This window comes from Prunus dulcis, chromosome 4 (assembly GCF_902201215.1).
Source record: "Prunus dulcis chromosome 4, ALMONDv2, whole genome shotgun sequence".
Taxonomy (NCBI): domain Eukaryota; kingdom Viridiplantae; phylum Streptophyta; class Magnoliopsida; order Rosales; family Rosaceae; genus Prunus; species Prunus dulcis.
In genome coordinates this window covers 6,033,370-6,053,607 of record NC_047653.1, presented here as the reverse complement: position 1 = coordinate 6,053,607, position 20,238 = coordinate 6,033,370, and the positions used below count along the sequence as shown (strand labels likewise).

At 35.7% G+C, this 20,238-nt stretch overlaps 3 protein-coding genes across 8 annotated transcripts; 2 read left to right on the top strand and 1 right to left on the bottom strand.

Moving 5' to 3' along the window:
- Positions 1–519: 519 nt before the first annotated feature.
- On the top strand, positions 520–1,952 carry LOC117626268 (fe(2+) transport protein 1-like). The gene is made up of 3 exons (XM_034357940.1): positions 520–1,140; positions 1,391–1,540; positions 1,647–1,952. Exons 1-3 carry the CDS (start codon positions 520–522, stop codon positions 1,950–1,952), a joined length of 1,077 nt encoding a protein of 358 aa, XP_034213831.1.
- Positions 1,953–6,685: 4,733 nt separating this feature from the next.
- LOC117624740 (probable E3 ubiquitin-protein ligase rbrA) lies at positions 6,686–10,431 on the top strand. 3 transcript variants are annotated; one of them, XM_034356165.1, is made up of 4 exons: positions 6,686–6,781; positions 7,392–8,038; positions 8,428–9,188; positions 9,701–10,431. In XM_034356165.1, the coding sequence occupies exons 2-4, from the start codon at positions 7,631–7,633 to the stop codon at positions 10,086–10,088; spliced, it is 1,557 nt and encodes a 518-aa protein (XP_034212056.1). In that variant the 5' UTR covers positions 6,686–6,781; positions 7,392–7,630; the 3' UTR covers positions 10,089–10,431. The 3 variants fall into 3 exon arrangements, with proteins under 3 accessions (XP_034212056.1, XP_034212055.1, XP_034212054.1); XM_034356164.1 differs by having other exon boundaries at positions 6,686–7,032; positions 7,342–8,038; XM_034356163.1 differs by having other exon boundaries at positions 6,690–7,032.
- Positions 10,432–11,545: 1,114 nt separating this feature from the next.
- LOC117623742 (O-fucosyltransferase 23) lies at positions 11,546–14,764 on the bottom strand. Of its 4 annotated transcripts, none has more exons than XR_004585221.1 (4): positions 14,196–14,714; positions 13,893–14,000; positions 12,162–13,788; positions 11,546–11,788 (listed from the first exon to the last, which is right to left on the bottom strand). XR_004585221.1 is itself a non-coding variant. In XM_034354699.1 (4 exons), exon 4 carries the CDS (start codon positions 13,599–13,601, stop codon positions 12,243–12,245), a length of 1,359 nt encoding a protein of 452 aa, XP_034210590.1. In that variant the 5' UTR covers positions 13,602–13,788; positions 13,893–14,000; positions 14,196–14,404; positions 14,649–14,764; the 3' UTR covers positions 12,011–12,242. The 4 variants fall into 4 exon arrangements, 3 of the variants coding, with proteins under 3 accessions (XP_034210590.1, XP_034210592.1, XP_034210591.1); XM_034354699.1 differs by lacking the exon at positions 11,546–11,788 and having other exon boundaries at positions 12,011–13,788; positions 14,196–14,404; positions 14,649–14,764; XM_034354701.1 differs by lacking the exon at positions 11,546–11,788 and adding an exon at positions 14,728–14,748 and having other exon boundaries at positions 12,011–13,788; positions 14,196–14,404.
- Between the last annotated feature and the right edge of the window lie 5,474 nt (positions 14,765–20,238).

The window sequence follows — 20,238 nt, the reverse complement described above, 5'->3', positions numbered from 1 at the left end:
ACCTTTTCATCTAGAAATTAAACCGTCTCAATTTGATCTGTAAAAACTAATTTGATGATGAAAGCCTAATTATATGGAAATTATGCTTGGAAATCAGTATCACATATATATAATTGAACCCTTGGCATCTCACAGAATTGGTTGACCTGAGAAATTAAACTGGAATGTTGGAAGCCTTATCCAACTGTACCAGCTCCATGTACGGCTGCTTGCATAATATATTCATGAAGAATAAAACTGTTACGTATGTCAATTCTCCAATAGACTGAATTTTCTTTTGAGAAGGTAGCAAAACCTTTATCGTTGAACACATCAACAGAGCTTTTTCTTTTGTCAGGTTGGTATAAAACAAGAAATTATCGTTTAAAACAATATTAATCACCTTATTATTTATTTATTCTGTTCGCATGGCACTATTGATTGCTCAATCTCAGACCCCTCTATATAAACATGATCCAAGGTCACTCCAAATCATTGAGCCCAAAACTTATTTAAGTGAGCTAAAGTCAGAGTAAAAAAATGGCCACCAAGTCACATTTGAAGCTCACCCCAATTATCTTCATCATCTTCATCTCCATTCTCACTCCCCAAGTCCATTCAGAGTCTGATGAATGCGGCTCAGAAACCAACTCCTGCAATGACAAGTCTGGAGCTGTGCCGCTCAAAGTCATAGCCATCACCACAATTTTGGTCACGAGCATGATCGGGGTGTCCTTGCCTCTTGTTACTCGTTCGATACCCGCGTTGCACCCCGATCGAAACCTGTTTGTGATTGTCAAGTGCTTTGCAGCCGGCATCATCCTTGCCACGGGGTTCATGCACGTCTTGCCTGATTCTTTTGACATGTTATCATCCAACTGTTTGAAAGAAAACCCGTGGCACAAGTTTCCTTTCTCAGGGTTTGTGGCTATGCTTTCTGCAATTGTGACTTTGATGGTGGATTCTATGGCCACTAGTATTTATAGCAAGAGATGCAGAACTGGAGTTATCCCAGATAATGGGACGGTTGCAGCCGTTGAGGTGGACCAAGAGATGGCTGCAGTGGGTGCTGGGCATGGTCATTTTCATGCTCACAGTCATGACATAGTCAAGGGAGGAAATGAAGACTCACAGCTTCCCCGTTATCGCGTTGTTGCCATGGTGAGAAATAAATTTTTTATCTTGTCTGACTGTCTGACGCCCCATATATATTGTTAACTTAAATCATTAGTGAAGTGAATTTTTTTCTTCCTGAATTTTGTTATGCATAGTTTGTTATAACCTATAGTTTCAGAAAATGTTAATCGGAACTATAGATGAGGTGAATTTTCGATTCAACGTGTAGTTGACCAGATTGACAGTTAGATAACATAGTACATGGATAAATATAATTACTTGTGTATTGTTGCAGGTATTAGAACTGGGTATCATTGTTCACTCAGTTGTTATTGGGCTCTCTCTTGGAGCATCAAACAACACTTGCACAATTAAAGGTCTTGTAGCTGCCCTTTGCTTCCATCAAATGTTTGAAGGCATGGGTCTTGGTGGTTGCATTCTCCAGGTATATATATATATATATATATATATATATATATATATATTCCATTAATATATACTTAATGACTTCAAACTTCAATTAGCTCATGAACAAATATAATTTCATGCAGGCTGAGTACAAGTTCATGAAGAAGGCAATCATGGTGTTCTTCTTCTCAACAACAACCCCATTCGGAATTGCAATCGGAATGGCCCTTACAAAATCGTACAAGGAAAATAGTCCAAGGTCGCTAATCACAGTAGGGCTGCTCAATGCATCCTCAGCTGGCCTTCTTATCTACATGGCTCTGGTTGATCTTCTTGCTGCTGACTTCATGGGTCCAAAGTTGCAGCGTAGCATCAAGCTCCAGATCAAATCTTACATGGCGGTCCTTTTGGGTGCAGGTGGCATGTCTGTATTGGCAAAATGGGCTTAATTATAAGACCAATAAATTATTGATGCCATGATCTGAAAAGCAATGTTATATATTGCACTTATAATATGTGTTTTGATTTCCTCTAGTTTCAGGTTTATGATCGTTATATGTTTCCACAGGTCGATCTTTTTGTGTTGTCACTTTTGTATTGTGATTCCCTCAAGTGCTATAAATAGCCAAACTTCCTTGTTTCAAGTTTCATGAGCAGATAAATAAACAAAAGGAAATTGAAATATGAAAGAAAAGGAGAAGTTTATTCAAACTTTTGAACGGTGGTTTTGCTTTCTCAATTTCTCATGGGTTTTCCATGGATTAGGAAATTAGGCCCAAAGCCACAGCCTATTGGATGCTAAAGAAAAACCCTAGAATTGCAGGAGCAGTAGATTTTGGGTTCTGGATAACCCAACACCCTTAAAATTCAGGCGCGATAGAAATGACGTAAAATCGTATAAATGCTATGAATAATTCATAAAGATAAATTTCTATCTTTTTGTTGAGAGTCTGTTGGCCCGTTATAAAAGTATTATATAAATATAAGGGAATAGAGAGGATTAAGAAACTTTTTTCTTTTTCTTTTTGGAGCATTCTTCTTTGAACCATTTTTTATAAAAAATATAAGGGAAAATAAATACTATTCACTCGCTTGTATTACTTCCTTCATCATGGTGGCACATCTAAAAGATGTTCAATTTTCCTGTTATCATTTTCCCTGTGCCTTCCTGGTACTTATCTAAACTCTTACATATCCCTATATTGTTAACTTTTTAATAAAATTACAAACAAAAACAAAAGCAAATTGTTAAAGAAAAATCAAATGACGCAACAGAACAGCTACCGAAGCCCCCAAATGTGCATCTTATATGTTGGCTCTTCCCTTGGCCGAGATTGACTCTAAGTTGGAAAACGGAATGATGGGGTTTTGGATTTGGAAGACATGTTCACAACTATTCTATTCTAAACCTGATCTTAACTATGTTGTTGGGGTTTTGGGTTTGGGAAGCAAAATGATAAAAGTGGCGAGAGAGAAGGAAAAAAGATGTGTTTCTGGCAAGCATGACTGGGACAAGGGTGGAGCTAGAATTGTAAAGTTAGGCGGGTCGAAGTAGAAAATACAAGTATATAAAATATCTAAGTATTCAATAATTATATATTTAGAGCTAAATATTTCTAATTTAGTCATGTCTAATTTGTTTTAGAGGGAACTTTAACTTAAATTATAAGTGGTTTATTACAAATTCTATATGTTATATATAATATAATAGAGGAGAGATAAAAAAATTAAAAAAAAATTGGGGGGGCCAAGGCCACTGCCAGAGAGAAGGTGAGGAGTTGTCGGCAGCAGGGGTTGAGTGGGTGCAAAGCTTTGGTTGCTGTTTAATAATTTGTTTTTGTTTTTGTCTTTACTTTTAATTTTATTAAAAGTTAACATTGTTAACTTAGAGGTTAAGTGTAGAGACATGTTTCAGAGTTTAGATAAGTAACAAGGGGCCACATGGAAAATGGTAACAGGAAAATTGGACTCATCCAAAAGAAGTGTAAATTTGGTTTTACATTTTAACTTTATAGAATGTGCTTGAAAATGTAAATGGGAAAAAATCAAAATAATTTTTTTAAAAAATACAAGTGAGGGGGTTCGAACTTAATATTTCTCATCTGCAAATTAAGGATATTTTCCACTGCGTTAGGTGCCATTAAAAAAAAAACAAACAAAAAAAAAAAAAAAAGCTAATAAGTCAACTAGAACATAGTGCCACGTTTGGAACACCGAAAGTTCCAATCTCTACCAGCTACTTGTCGTTTTGTTGCACCAGTCAAAACTTAAAGGACCCATTTTTGACAGAATAAAATTGCAGGACAAATGATGAGCATAGAATGGATGAACATTAACCCTAAAGACAAGTCATACACTATGCACCGCAGTTGACTGCTTTGATTCCTCTTCCTCATGGACACGACTAATTCCTACTTCATGGAACTTTTATTAACAAAAGGGTTTGTCATTTTGGAACTAATATTTTCCAAAAAGAGAAAACAAAATTGAACCGTCCATAATTTAATCCAACTTGAGTATTATATTTCATTTGATGTCTTCTTAGAGCATATTCTTAATTATTCATTAATATTCTCTTTTTTTTTTTAAAATCTAAAAATGTTACGTAACCAAATTAGACTGTAAATCTTAAATATGTACACTTTTTATTGGTAAAAAAAAATTACATTTAAACAAAAATTACCTTCACTTCTTCAAATAGACAGTTTGACAACATTTTATTATACCATGAATCACCAATGTCATAATTTGTGAATATTTCTCTATTATAAATTAGTTAGTTTCTTCTTCTTCTTTTTTCGTGACCCTCCTTACTTAAATGTAACGACACATCGTTTTTGAGCAAGTCACTATTTGAAGGCAATCATAGAGTCAAGTCCCTTTCCTCTATAGGTAAAGAGTACCCCACCTTAAACCAAACTCTATAAGCAACATGATGATTTTTTTAATAGCATGATTGATGATTGATTGTCAACCTGTAAAGTGTAAAGCTGTGCAAGAAAAGCGATTAGGTACAAACTGCAAAGAGGTACATTGCATTCACATTGCCACCATTTGAATTTTGTGGTAAATAGTTTCCAGATTTCTTAAATTAGTCATTAAACTTTTGTTAATTAACTCCTGGTTTTTGCGGAACCACACTAATGGCTACAGTGGGCTGTAGCCCAGTATGATTTTTTAAGAAAAAAGTATATAAAATTTATATATTTACATTTACTTAAGTTTACAATATAGATAAGGAAGTACCCTCTATTTGGATTCAAATAAAAATACTAGAAAATCAAATTCCCACCAAATCAAAATATAAAAAATTGATTTTAGTGCAAAATACGATTCTAAAAATGATGGCTTATTAAGTCAATATACAATTCATACTAAAATCCCATAAAATCAAGTTTTCTTATTTGATGTGTGAGGAATAAAAGCCGCCAAAAATTATTTTGAGGAAATGATTATTTCAAAAACCCATTTTTCATACTTGGTCAATATTTTTATGTAAAACAACTTTTCATAATGCATGAAGGAACCTAAGGTCAATCTAAGTAAAAAGTCTTAAATGTTCAATCCACTATAGAGTTAAACCTATTTGGTTTATGTTAAAACTTATTGAAAATTAGTCTATGGAGCTATGAACTAATTTGGTTTATATAATTTATTGTTTACTTTTATTTCTAGAAAGACTATAAAAATTGTAAGTACCAAAAAATAATAATAATTAAATTTTAAGCTAATAACTTTAGCTAACCTATCCGTTGAAAAATTTCTAATTCCGCCCTTCCATATATGGATCTAGTTTTCAGATTTGAGCTGGCTGCAGACTGATGATGACTGGGAGAGGGGTTTAAATTTCCAATCTCAGTCAAAAGAAATGGGTAAACAAAAAAACATGCTTGGAACTTGGAAGTCAATTTCACAAATTAAATATAAGAAGATAGGGTTGGTAATCATTAAATTCTCATTTTTTTAATCCACTTTTACAGGGATTGTTTAACTCTAATAATATATATATATATATATATATATATATATATAACTGATTGTCAGGAAGCTGAAAAAAGTCAAGAACAAAGTCACATTTTCTTCAGCAAAATAGACAAACACCATGTGCATACTGCATAGGTTTCTCCAACTCCGACCCAGTTTTCTGGCTGAGAATCTTAGGGGTTTTGTCTTAATGCGTTTATTTTTCTACCAAGTTCCATTGAGTCATATTTCACACAGTAATGCTCTGAACAATTAGTGAAATATATTCAACACCTGAACATTCCAGCTAAATAATGCTTATACTGTTTTAATTCTACAACTAAAACTGTTTAATAAGAAGAAGGATGGGAAAATGGAAGGAAAGAGAGGTTTAAACATGAGAAAACGATCAAGGGAAAAGAACGGTGTAAGATGTCCATCAATCAATCCAAAAGAAGACAAATTGGACTTTGTGATTCTGGTTTGGAGGGGTCTCATCTCCCTCCATTTTATTTACTCTCCTCTATCGTCTTCTCTCTATGTTTTTTTTCCCTCCCATTTTTACCTTTCTACTTTCCCTAATCACACGGCACATTTTGTCAAATATGCTACATACACAAAACCTTTGGGATTGGGAGTAGCTCAAGTGGCGTAGGAGGTTGGAGTGGCGTGTTGAATGGAAAGAGGGTTTTCGTTATGTTTTTGCATGTATTATGTTTATGATAAAATGACGTTGATTTTAGTGTTTAAGATTTATATATATGTATCTTGTGAGTTAAATTTGAGACTTCTTCTAATCAACTGAAGATAAATATCACTAGATTATATTGAGAAAATTAAGTACAAACTTAAAATAATATAATTTTATCATATGAAAAAACGGAATCTTGATTTAATAAGTGTATGCAAATATAATAAAATCAAGGATATATTTTGTATCATCTTTGATAAATATGGAGAAAATAAAAGAGAATGTAGAGAATTGAAGAATGTGTCCCCATGTGAGTTGAAATTGAGACTTTCCTCAATTAATTGAAGACAAATACCACTAGATTATATTGAGAAAATTAAGTACATACTTAAAAAAACGTAATTATTAAAAAAAAGGGAATCTTGCATTTAATAAGTGTATGCAAATATATATAAAAAAAAATTCAAGGATATATTGTATTTTTTGGGTAAATATGGAGAAAATAAAAGGGAATGTAGAGAATTGAAGAAATCCAAAGTGCATGTGTTTCGGAAGAGAGAGAATGCCAACAAAGCAAAAGGCCAAAGGCATTCTAACTTTCCTCAAACGCCAATAACTGCAATAGTAAGTCTAAGGATTCTCTTCTCAGCTCTCACCATCCTAATAAGTAATAAAATCTTTGATCTTTCATCTAATCCCAGTAAAAGAATAGAATAAAAACAGCATCTTGTAAGTGGGTGAGGCACCAAAGGTTGAAATTTGTCAGATTAGGGTTCTTATTATTCTACCATTTTGCTACAATTACAAGACACCATTTCAGATTTCAGACCCCAACAGGAATCTGATTCCGGAGACTTTAGTTCCCTCCGGATAAGGTAATGGAACCTGTACTTCGTTCTTTCCCAGTTACCCTTCCAATATGATACCCTTTCCTATTTTTGTATCTTATCTTTTTCTTTTCTTCATTGTTGTTTTCAAAAAATTGCTTTGAAATTTTGTACAGTTTTGGAGGGATGAAAATTAGTCCTCTCTCTTTCTATTTTGGGTTGATTTTTGTTTATGTGAAAGAGCTAACAATTATGTATCTTTTGGGATTTGGGGAATATATAAGGTAAAGCACGGATTTTTGGCTCATTTGGATGAATTCGTTGATGGGGTTTTCTTGTTTATCGATTTGGATTTAGGAGCTGAATGATTACTGTCTGAGATCAGTATTTCTTTGTGGTATTTATAGGTGGAGGTGATGCTACAATTGGCTGCAGTTCTGGATCGATTCCTTGGAGGGTTTTTTTTGGGATGATGATTTGGAGATAGGCTCTGAAAGATCAGTGATTGAAATGAATTGTTGTTTGTGATTTTGAGAGATTTGACTGCTGAAATTACAGAGCTTCGGATTGTTTGGTTGACAAATTGTGGTTGGATTTTGGTAACAATCACAGCTTCAAGTTTTAGAATTCCAGAGCTGTTGTGTAAATGGAGGGTCAGGCAAGTTTTGGTGATGAGGTTTCTGTAAATTTACTCAGAGAGGAAGATGAAGAAGAGTTTCGTAGTTGTTGCGAAGATGATGAAGTTTGGAAGGAGACCGAAGAACCGGTGAAGGTGGATCCAAAAGATGATCTCGATGAATTTTCAGTGAAGATGTTCTTCAAAGGCATGTCCATAGCTGGGTATGGGGACTCAGGTTTCGGGCTTTCTGGAATTGGAGTTGTCATGGAAAGGTCAACCAATGGTCCTGCAATTCAGGTGCAGAAAAGGCTTGATTTTTATGTGGAGGAGCCTGTGGCTGACTATTTAGCCCTGATGGATGGCCTAATGGAAGCTGTGCAAAATAAAGTCCGCCGGGTTTATGCATTCACAGATTCTGAGCTGCTACATGATCAGGTGAGTCCTTCTCTGTGAAATAGTTAACTTTCTTTGTTCATTTTGGTTACCACTTTAGAAGACGTTTTAAATATGAAGCCAATAATTCTGCTAGCCTTGATTTTTGGGTGGCTGATTTTCATAAGTTCCTTGCCAAATTATTCATTGCAATTTCAGCGTTTGTCTCGCATGAATTTATTGACGAAAAAAGGGGTCAACATTATTTTTAACAACACAATTTTATAGGTTGAGTGATGGATAAAACCTTTTAACTTTCAGCAATACACTTTGAGTGATTGCTACCGAGTTTTATTTCACCTTACTTCATTTGAGTTGTAGCACTAGCATTAAATTATTCAAATTGTCTTCTTGCATGTCAAGTTTGCTTTAATGACATGAGTTTTTGACAGGTATCACATGAGCAGAAACTCGAAATTCCACTCCTAGTAGCGCTGAGGCAAAGGATCCTAGAGCATGCCAGTCATCTTGATGCTTTTGTTCTGAAACTTGTCCCCACTGTAGATCTTGAGCTGCCGTCAAAATTAGCCCAAGTGGCAATTGGAGTTGTCTCTTTTCCTGCTAAGGGTGTTGAATCACTTGAAAACTGTTCCATCTGTTGCGATGATAAACCATCCCTAATGATGATCACCATGAAATGTTCTCATAAGTTCTGTTCGCATTGCATGAGGACATACGTTGATGGGAAGGTACAGTCCTCACAAGTCCCCATCAGATGTCCTCAGCCGAGGTGCAAGTATTACATCTCCACTGCTGAGTGCAAATCTTTTCTTCCACTCACTTCTTATGAATCATTGGAGAAAGCCCTCGCAGAAGCAAATATTCTCCACTCAGATAGAATTTACTGCCCATATCCAAATTGTTCTGTCCTGCTTGATCCTCTTGAATGTTTGTCAGCTAGGGCAAGTTCATCAAGTCAGTCAGATAACAGCTGCATTGACTGTCCAGTATGTCAGAGATTCATCTGTGTAGATTGTGGGGTTCCTTGGCATTCATCTATGAGCTGTGAGGAGTTCCAAAACCTCCCATTGGAAGAGAGAGATGCTGCAGACATTACCTTACATCGCCTAGCACAAAATAAAAGCTGGAGACGTTGCCAGCAGTGTCGTAGGATGATCGAGCTCACTCAAGGTTGCTACCACATGACATGCTGGTAAGATCGGTTTCATTACACATACTGTTGTAGATGGAAACTACTTAATCATTTCAGATCTCAGGCTTCTTTTTTGTTTGAGAAATTTTTTCAAAATACAAATTTTTATACTCGCTTGGACAAAATGGTGTCACCCTATGCAGAGGGCAAAATGTGTGTAGGAGAACCCCTAGGAGAAAGTAGTACCTGGCTATGATTAAAGCTGATTGAATTAAGACAGCTTTAGTTGGTTTTATTGAATCATAACCTGACTATTTGAATAAGAAAAATGTTCTGTAGTTTCACCTTTGGTTGTGATGCTTTCATCTGTTATGCATATGCACATGTAAACAAGGAGCATATGATGTTCTATGACTAAAATTTAAGTTTAATCACCTTTGTTTGTAATGCTTATGCCTGTTATACATTTGCACATGTTCAATACAGAAGCATGTTATGTTCACCATGTTAAGTCTACTTTTCATTAGAAGCCCTTGAATCTTTACTGAGCTTTTCATGTTGCTCATGTTCAGGTGTAGGCATGAGTTCTGTTATTCTTGTGGTGCTGAATATAGGAATGGCCAACAGACTTGTCAATGTGCCTTTTGGGATGAAGACAACAACAACACAGAAGACTTGGTCACTCAGTCTATGCAAGAATCTGAGCAATGGGCATGGGAAACATTCAATTCGCTCCCCATGATAATGGATGCATACTCAGACCAAGAGAGATCACAGTTGGCACTGATCCAGAGGTTCCTAGCTGGGGGTTTCAGTTTAAGTGACCACCCCCCCTACCAATCCCCACCCCGTTGTACAGATTCCTACGTAGATGCAATGAAAGATCTCCATCAGCTTCCTTGGCTCGAGAGGTTCGTTTCTGTGATAAGTGATAACTACTATGAAGAATACATCCAATGAATTATAGGACTCCTGAAGTTGGAAAATAATCTGCATACCTTCCCACCAATACTTTTCGCATAAGAAAGAGTAAAGAGTTCCTCGCTCTATTCACTCCAATTTCATGGTCATGAAGATAATGTACCTCTTTTCCTTTGTAGTTTCATGATCATTGTGTTAAGATAAAACTTGTGACCATCAAGGTCCCTTGTGTGTACCATAGAAGGGGAAGCATCTATTCTTGATGATCGCTTTCTTCTTGAAAGACAGAGGAAAAGAAAGAAAAAAAAGATAGTGAATTGAATTGAAAGAACATTTATCATGTTAGTGAATTAAAATGCCATAAATGTATTTCCATTTTATACGCTCTCTCTCTCTCTCTCTCTCTCTCTCTCTCTCTCTCTCTCTCTCTCTCAGTGAGATGGGAAACACTGTAAATACTCATCAAAGTAAGAGTTGATTCTCCCCTTCAATCATTTAAAAGTCGCCAAAAATATGGTTGTTTTTATTAGTTTTCTTTTTCATGACAATGCATTGAGCTTAGTTGTCCCATCTTGGTTCTTGCTTCCCATTATAAGTAAATGGGAAAGATACCAAACTCACCCACCACCATTAACAACAGGAACAATTCATTATTGTGATTGTTGTAGTGGTGAATGTGTTGTTTTGTTTTGTGAAGTGTTTACAGGACACGTCTCATTTTGGATAAGGGGTAGCTATTAGTAGGGTGGCTTCAATCAAACCCCTTCCAGATGTTAAATGGAAATTTCGTGCAAGAGTGAGTGGCTTCAATTATATCAAACCTACAAGTTGACATGAAATGAGTTTGTTGGGTATGTTTGGGACCCATCTGCAACTTGTTCTCCCTAATATATTTTCACCACAACATCTAGAGAAATTTTGAATCCCTACCAAGGTTCAAGCACTTTATAAATTTTGGATCATTGTGGTCATTGGGAGTTTCTTTGCTCACTTTGGTTGGACCAACTTGAACCCACAGGCCGACTCATATCTTGCTCCAATAATTGGATTTGGCCCATTTTGGCCCATGCAAAACACCTTTTGCTTTTCGTTTCACCATTGGACATTTATAGATGAAATTCAGAAAGGTCCTTAATTAGTATTGGAGAAGATCATCTGTTCTGTTGTGTTTTTCTGCAATAGAAATAGAAACAAGTACCATGCAGCTGATAAGTTGTCCAATTTAAGCTTTCCAATGGCCAGTTAGCCAATTAATGCATAAAGATTACAACTTTGATCCAGAGTCCCTAAACTTTCTTCTCAAAGCCTCACAGGGTCTCAAGTTTTGGCCTTTAAAGCCAAAATTTGAACTTTGAAGTTGCCCTGTATAAAGCAATAGTGCCTAAAATGCCCAAAAACTTGACTAATTCAAAGAAAATTGCAAATTAGATTGACCCCTTTACAGATCTTGATGTCTGAAGTTTTGAGGGCTAATCAACAAAGAAAAAACAGCCAAAACCCAGCATTGAGGTCCCACTGGGGAAGCAAAGAAACATAATGAGCAAGAATTTTCAGTAAGTCAAATAAATACACACAGATGATGGGCCAAAAAAGCTCAAAGTTGAGAGCCAAGGACATGACCCACCACAAGAATCAAAAATCAAGTACCAAATAACTTAATTCCTTGCTTGTGCTAAAGACTGTCCCATTCCATTTCCTTCTGTCTTTATCTGTTTGTTTTGGTCATCTGTACCATCATCCTTCAATTACGGAAAGAAAACAGGTGCAGAGAGATACAGAGAAGGAAAAAGTGGTTAGAAAGCTTGTGTTTGGATGAGCAACATAAAAAAAACCCCATTTCCTGTCAAATTTTTATGAGGGCATGCTCTTGTTTTACAAACACAATAACATCAAAATCCTACAAGAATTCATGCCAAGAGAATAGTAACATTCACTAACAAATAGTGAGAAAATCCAACCCGGAGAGGAAAAAAAAATATATGCCATTGCCATCAAGATGAAAAAACCAATAGAATGGAACTTACATTTGAAATAAAAAATAAGAAATTTACATCCATTCAACAGCTATTTTAACGTTCTCTATAAAGGGGAAAAAGAACTTTGAAACTATACCGAAAATATTGCGCTGGAGGGACGGGATGATGTAGATTACAAGAAGTGGTGGAGCCTTGAACATGTCCACCAATGGAAAAACTAAAGATCAACACAACACGAAATGTCATTGGAGCCATAGCTAATTGCTTGAAGACTTGAGCCAGACATGTTTGTCATCCATCTTTGAGGGCCTTTTGCTTCCCCTAATATGTTGTATGCATAAGAAGGCCACCTTACATCCACACCACATGAGCTTGTGACGCCCATTCTAATGAGCTTCTGCGTTCGATCGAGAACTATAAGGTTCGAAAATGTGGAGAAACTGTTTCCCACAAAGACATCAGCCCTTGAACACACTTCATAGTCGATTGCAGACTGAATGAGATAAGGGAACTTCTTGTAAGTCAATTCAAACCCCAATTTCTTCTTCTCATAAGGAATCAAGCCTTCCTTCCAGCCACTCAAAATAGATGGATCATGAAGAAGACTATCAGCCACAGCTAAATAAACAACGACCGGTGTTTTCAGGCCAGCAATGTTGCCCACTCTCTCCATGATCTCCTCCTTGCTGCTACAAATTTGACTTATGTTTGATCTTTGCTCTAGCTTCTTACAATGAATCATCCAGTCTATCTCTATCCTCATGTGTACAGCCACATAAGGCACTGGCTGCAAGAAAGGCTTCTCTGCCGGGTTAATGCCATTTTGTGGAGACTCATTCTGGCTTCTTACTTGTGCTGCTCCTATCTCTCTAATCCTGGACACAACTTTATCTACTTCATTCATTATCTCATCAACCAGAACCAAGCACTCAAACACCTTCGCATAGTCCTTCACAGGCCAATGATCGTGCCACAGAAACGGGTTCTTTCCAATGATTCGAATCACCTCAAACTCATTATATGGATCCTCATTGTGCTGTTTCAACTGATACAAATCTCTCTCAGGTGTCCACCTCCTTCCACTTCCTTTCTGAAGCTCAAAGGCTTCCGTTCGGTTTCTAAGATCCGAGAACTCCCCCAGTTGAACAAAGCCATTACAGAGAGAATTAAACTTCTTGAACTGGAACACCTTATCAAAGGAAATAGGCTCCAAGAGCTCGACTTCTTTGTAGAACAGGGAAGCACTCAAGCTAGGCATCAAAAGAGTCCGGTTCAGAAACCTTGCAGTTAAACAAGCTCTTGCAAACGCAATCTTTTGATTGTTTAAGCCCCATACAATTTGAGGAACCTCCAGAAACTTATCTTTTCTAATTCCAAATTTCTGACCGAGTGACAAAGAGAGGTTACTGATGAAGACCAACTTGCTCTGTTCAGCTCCACCAAAATTATGGAACGTAGGAAGCAGAACAGCTCTGAGAATCAGAGCAATGAAAGCTAAAACAACACATTTGCATGCAAAGGAATTCAAGTGGCAACCGAATACTCTGAAGTGCTTACAATAAGGAGGCACGTCCATTTAAGATTCAAACCACAAAACCCAGAATTTTAAATCATCCCAAGCACATAAAACTCATTGACACAATCATCATGAGCAATTTGCACAAAACCAGAGCAGCAATTTTTGTAGCGTACGAAATTCCAAGGTTTCTTATCAAGAACTGTTGCACCAGTTGAATTCAAAGATGACTGTGAGACATGAAAATCTACAGGATCCAATAAATATATAGAAATTAGAAGGAAAGAAGGAAACTCAGCAGAAATCAAATTCAATAAGGATTGCAGATAAAATTTTGAAAAGAGAAGTTACCTGTTTTTCACAAAATTAATCCTGAATTGGTTGAATGAAGCAATTTTTCACTCTGACCCAATTACCAAATTCAAAAACAGAAGGCTCCGAGAAAAGCACGCATGTGAACTGCAATCCAAATTCAATCAGGAAACCATTAAAGTCGTCTCTTTTTGACCCCACAATTCGATAGAAGAAAACAACATGTAATTCCAAAGCCTGCAGATGACCTGCAGATGATGCTATAAAACAAAGAAGAGAGAGAGAGAGAGATACACAGATAGAGAGATTTTCATAAATGAGCCAAAAATTGCATAAACTCACCTTGGGGAATTGAATTCCTGACAGAATCCCCACAAACAAATAATTCCACAGAAAAAAAAATCAATAAGAGCTCAATTGTGACTCTGAATCCAAATTTGGTTTATGATAAACTGTAACTGTCTGAATTCTGAGGACAACCCAGAAAGCAAAAGACACCTCACAGGAAGAAGATGAACATGTGTCAAAGAAATCTAGAAAAGCCAGAATTCCTGCGAGCATGCCAACCCATCACCATCATGACAACAAAGAATATCATATTTTAATAAATAAAACTAATGAGTTTGTAAAGGTAATAATAACAACAAATTTATCAACAACAGAAAAAAGGAAAAAAAAGAGGAAGAGGAAGATGATTCAAGAAGGGCAATAAAATAATGTAGAAAAAAGAGCAAGAATCTTGTGTGAATGATGTTATTGGGAATTGGCAAAACAGACCAAAAGGGTGAAAAGGACCTCAGAGATATGTGAGCCATGCAACTATCCAATCAGCCAAGGCAAAGGACATATAAAAAATCTTATTCCTCTGCCATACCATGTACAAGAGAGTGCATGAGAAAACCCTAAATACTAGCCTCTCGCATCTCTGCACGTGTTTCTACGTTTGCGAGAGATTCTTTTTTATAAAAAAATTTAATTTATTTTAATATTAAAAAAGATAATAAATATTTATTAATATTTTAAATGTTTCATCATTCTATGCATTTTGCTTTATATATATAAATAATAATAAAAAATCTATAAATTCAAATATCTTAAGTTGAAATTACAGAACATTATCTTAAATTGGATTTGTGCATGTACAAAATTCGACTTTGTATAATAAGTATGTGATCCGCATGTGATTTATTTCATAACTTTTGACATGAGTAGTGAGATTTTCTTCCTATCATCAAAAAAAGTATGAAAAAAGGAAAAATAATGATTGAATATACGATTTATATATGTTCTTTAGGGTTACGGTTATCTACGTATATAGTTAATTTTTCTTTGTACATATATGTAAACTTATTACGATCAGAAATCGCTCACACATAGAAAATAAGAGTGTGACTAACCTAGACAAAATCCCAAAAAACAAAAACGTGGAGATGGAGACCTTTGTCAGTTGGGACCTGGGGAAGGTACGTATGTTTACATGGGACTTATGAGTTATTGTATGGCATGTGGATGTGGAGGCATTTTGTTCTTCAACGCCCTTCTTCTACATTCTTACTCTAAAACTTGAGACTCTTGACTGATCCACAAAATTAAACAAGTTCAAAGAAATCGGCAGCCGTTTCGAAATCTCAAGCAAAGTCGTTGCCAACAACAAAACAACCATATATTATTATTATTAAATCTTTCTGGTGGCAATTTGCAATGTTCCCACATGACATGAGATAATTAGCTCAGCTGTCATCTATTTGTCAAATTGCTAGTGGGGGGCTTTGGTATATAATCATGGACGAAGATCATGATTAACTACAATAAAAACAACCAATCCGATGTTCTTAATTATTAATGAGACTGTTAAAAGCCAAAGTGGACGGGGAAAAGTGCTGCAATTTGAGTAAAATACAAGTTCAATCAATTACTTCTTTGATTTAGTATATACTTACGGCTGGTGAGAAATACTATGAACAACTCATTAAAAATATATAAAATACATATGCACTTTTTTATCCCTAAATATGACAAGTAAACTAAGTACTTTTTATTATTGATAACTTCATTTGTAAATTCGCATTTGAACAACACATCATATACATACCATTAAATACTTTAATAAGGCAACAACACCGCCGAATAGTTGTTTGTTAGCTTCATTGTAATGATATGTGTGGTATTTTTTTTTATTTTGAAGTTTTTTTTATTGAATTTTCTTTAAGAAAATTTTAACGAGACCACTTTTATATATCGGTTCTGTAATTGTATTGATTGATGAAAAATAATTTAACAAAAGACATCAAATTCTAAATATTTGATGAGAATATGACAATGAATAACAAACATATTTCGCCAACTAATCATTTGTTTAGTGACATTTCTTTTAAACGAGATTGAAAAAAAGAAGAAGAAAACGATAGATATGTCACATCACAAAACATGAATTCATGGTGTAGCTACCACTTCTTTATCACTATCATTTTCTCAACTGCCCTTCAAAACCTCCTAGTCTGTCCTCTTTTAACTTTTGAGCACACACAAATTTAAAATCTCTTACCCCAATAAATACACAAAAAGGAAAGGAAAATTTTGGCTCTTCGTTCTACTTTCTCGTGACTTGTTTGTTTTCTCTTCATCCTTGGTGAAGGTTAAAGGGAAGGAGGATGCTTCAGTTATACAACCAAAACACAAATGGTATGAGTCTATGAGAGGGAAAGCTAGTTCTTTCCTATCCCGTAAAACCTGCCATTCGCAATGAACGTGGGATTTGATACCCTAGATAGGAAACTAGCTAGCTTAGCTTATTTTGAAAGGGTCAAGAAGATTTTTTAAAATAAAATAGCTGCACTTGCGCTCTACATCTTATGCACATTTAGTCAAAACCAAAAGTTACAAGAATAAACGACTTGATTAAAATTTGGGGACTGAATTTTCATACAAAAATTAGTTTTCTAGTTAATGATTAAGATCATTCCCTTTTGAACATTAGTTGTAGAACATTATTTTCATTTTATCAGTCTCGTTCTTTTGGATTATAGTAGTATGAGAAAATTTTACTTTAAAATATCTTTTTTCTTTTACTTTTTAAATTTCACTTAACAAAAAAAGGTAAAAACTAAAAACTAAAACCCCAAAATCTAACTGAGCGGCGCACCGCTTAGCTCGTTTGGCACTTACTTTACCAGAAACATTATCGTGGCTTCAGGACCCTCCTGATGCTGTGTGTGATGTTTTTGTGGAGGATAATATGTAACATTTGCTTTATTCTCAATGACATCGCTTTTTCTCCAACAACCAAAAAAAAAAAAAAAAAAGGTTCTGTCGTCCCCATCACTTCTCGATTAATGGTTAGGTCTGAATTCTACAACGGAGCCCTTAATGAAATTTATTAATGAATGAAATTTTTTCTTGAGTCAACCTTCTCAGTCTTTATTGGCTCAGGGCTCTTGATTTTTTCTTCTATGCACCGATTTGTCTAATTATGGATCAATCAGTATTGATGCTTTATTAGGAAGATCTGTTTGGGAAGTAAGAAGCCACTTTGACATCTCTTCATCTGCAAAGAATTCTCGATGTGAAAACACAGAGATAAAAGGCTGATCTTTGAATAGGAAAAAGAGTGGATCCGCAGGGTCCCAAATGAATTGGCTTATTCGAAAAAAGCCTTCTTTGTAGCTCCAGAATGTTTTAGTTTATGCTCCTATCTATTATCTGGATATACCAAGTAGGGGTGGGCATCGGGACCGGAAAACCGGAACACCGAACCGAACCGGTGAAAAAAAAACCAGAAAAAAACCGGTTGACCAAAAAAGTCAACAAACCAAACCGGAACCGGACCGAACCGGTTCCAACCGGTTCCGGTTCCGGTTTTACATCTTTCGGCACCGGACCGGACCGAACCGGACCGGTCATATATTTTATATTTTATATTTTTACAAATTTTTAAAACCTAATGCCATATTTTAACTTTTATGATCACTAATTTTCCAAGTTCAACTTCAAAAAATTTCTAAATGTATGAATTGGATTATTTGTTCATTTTTAAGCTAAAAAAATAAGTTATTTATTATAATTTTTATTAAAAAAAATTAAAAAAATAATTTTTTTTCCAAAAAAAATTAAATTAATAAAAAATTAATAATCCGGTTCAAAACCGGAACCGGTCAGAACCGGACCGGAACCCGTCAGAACCGAACCGGCCGGTTTTTGAAATTTTTTTTGCCTAAACTGAACCGAACCGGACCGGTTAAATAGTACCGGTTTCGGTTCCGGTTTGAGGTGTGAACCGGACCGAACCGGACCGCGCCCACCCCTAATACCAAGAAAGATGTACGGTCTAATGAGGCTACTACGAAGTATTTACTCATGGTTGGGGCAAGCTTCTATTCCCCAAAATCTGTTCTTCTTCCTCCTGTCACTGCCCTCCTGCTTCCTCCCATTACTACAGCCACAACAACTCTAACTCCAGCGTCACGAGCGAAAATCCGGAGCAATTCATTCCCTCGCACTTCAACAATGTCAGTTTCTTGCTCTTCTTCAGTTTTTCACTAAATTTTCAGATTTGAAATCATATTAACCAGTCAAAGAGAAGGAAAACGATTTGGAACAGATTTGTTCCAGTAGTTTCGAAATAAAAATTAACACAAACCCAATTGAAATTCCCATATACGGGTTCATGATTTCAAATTCGAAAATTGAGTGAAAAGTTGAAGAAGAGCAAGAAACTAATCTTGTTGAAGTGTGAGAGAAGCAGGAGGGCAGCGACGAGGGGATGAAGAACAGATTTTCGATTTTAGTTTTTACCTTTTTTTGTTAAGTGAAATTTAAAAAGTAAAAGAAAATATATTTTTTAAAGTAAATTTTTCTCAACCCTTTAATTAAATCCAACGGTGGATAACTATAAATCTCTTAAACTCCTGTGATCCAAAAGAACTGAACTATTCATTTTATTATTCAGGAGAAAAAACATCGTTACTTCTAACACCACATAGCATGTTAATAACTTTAAATTAAACTCCGAAAAGTTACTATTTTGTTACACTATGTGAGTATACTATGTAATCCTATGGTCCGTATCGTCATACAAAGGAAAGCAGAAACCTTGGACTCTAACTTCCATTATCTTTAAATAAATAAGAAATTAACTTAACCTAGTAGACAAAAAGAAAAGATGATGTACCTTGGAGAAAACAAAACCCCAACAAAAATAAGTGGAGATGATCATGTCAGTGATGGCTGTGGTCCAGGTGTAAATTGGGATTGAATTGACATGCTCTCTCTAAAAATAAATAAACAAATATGATCATATCACCTCATTCATCTGTCTCTTTATATATTGTCGCATTTTGGCTCACATGACAAGGAGGAAATGCAGTGCAAGCAGGATATATGTGTAGTGAGAGAGAGAAAAAGAGATTAAAACGTGTGTGGTGTGGTCCACAATCACAATCACAATCACAATCAGCAATGCAGCATGGGCATCTCTACCCCCGCGGCTTGGATGTTGGAATTTACTCTGCCCCATTTTAGCTAGGGCAAGAGGCCCATTTCTTCATTTTTGGACCTTCAGCGCAGCGTCTGCAATCTGGGCAAGCCCTGGGTCCCACCAGCTTGGGCAAGTTCAAAGGCAGATTTTGCCTGGGCTTCAGCCCGAGTTTGCTGATGTCAGTGGTGATGTCACGCTGACATCAGCGAGTCAAAAAAATTGAAAAAAATGGAAAAAAAATCAAAATTTTTTTTTTTCAAAAAAACCAAAAAAATTATGGATGTTTTCCCTATAAATACATAACAATTTTATTCACTTTTCCTATAAATACATAACAAGTTTATATTTTGTTGCATATTCTTTTTTTTTTCTTGTCCTTGCCCTAGCCTTTTGGGGTGGAACCAAAAAAGGCAAGGCTGCTACTATTCATATGAATAGTGGCAGCCCTTACTTGCCCTTGCTCTTGCCTTAGCCCTTATGGGTGGAGATGCTCTAAATGCTATCCATGCGCTCATAAAATATACAGAAAACACAAATATCCTCCTCACGAGTCACAACTTCACAACACCATCAAACTTGAACTCACAAAGAACTAGAATAGAATTTACGTTTACAAACTGAGGTATGAAGAAAATGTGTTCACCACGCTTTTGTATTCGAAGTCTTCATCGACCACTCTATCGACACCAAACTGGTGAAAGTCCTTTCCTTCTTTGGCGGTAGTGTCATTCATTCATCTATTAATATTTAGTGACTCAATAATATGCGCATACATAATAATATCGACCGCCTTAATTGAGTCTATTGGTAAGTTGTTTTACTGAGTAAAACTTAATCATCTCTAAAAATCATCCCAAAATATTGTAATTTTTCTTAATATAAGATATTGAGTCCTGACACGCATGCAGTTGA

What these genes read in the sequence shown, in the direction of transcription:
- LOC117623742 (XM_034354699.1), bottom strand. Translation starts at nt 13,601, where the DNA reads ATGGACGTGCCTCCTTATTGTAAGCACTTCAGAGTATTCGGTTGCCAC.
- LOC117626268 (XM_034357940.1), top strand. Translation starts at nt 520, where the DNA reads ATGGCCACCAAGTCACATTTGAAGCTCACCCCAATTATCTTCATCATC. An exon ending in GTTATCGCGTTGTTGCCATG is followed by an intron (nt 1,141 to 1,390) that starts GTGAGAAATAAA and finishes GTATTGTTGCAG; the next exon opens with GTATTAGAACTGGGTATCAT. An exon ending in TTGGTGGTTGCATTCTCCAG is followed by an intron (nt 1,541 to 1,646) that starts GTATATATATAT and finishes AATTTCATGCAG; the next exon opens with GCTGAGTACAAGTTCATGAA.
- LOC117624740 (XM_034356165.1), top strand. Translation starts at nt 7,631, where the DNA reads ATGGAGGGTCAGGCAAGTTTTGGTGATGAGGTTTCTGTAAATTTACTC. An exon ending in CTGAGCTGCTACATGATCAG is followed by an intron (nt 8,039 to 8,427) that starts GTGAGTCCTTCT and finishes AGTTTTTGACAG; the next exon opens with GTATCACATGAGCAGAAACT. An exon ending in TGCTACCACATGACATGCTG is followed by an intron (nt 9,189 to 9,700) that starts GTAAGATCGGTT and finishes GCTCATGTTCAG; the next exon opens with GTGTAGGCATGAGTTCTGTT.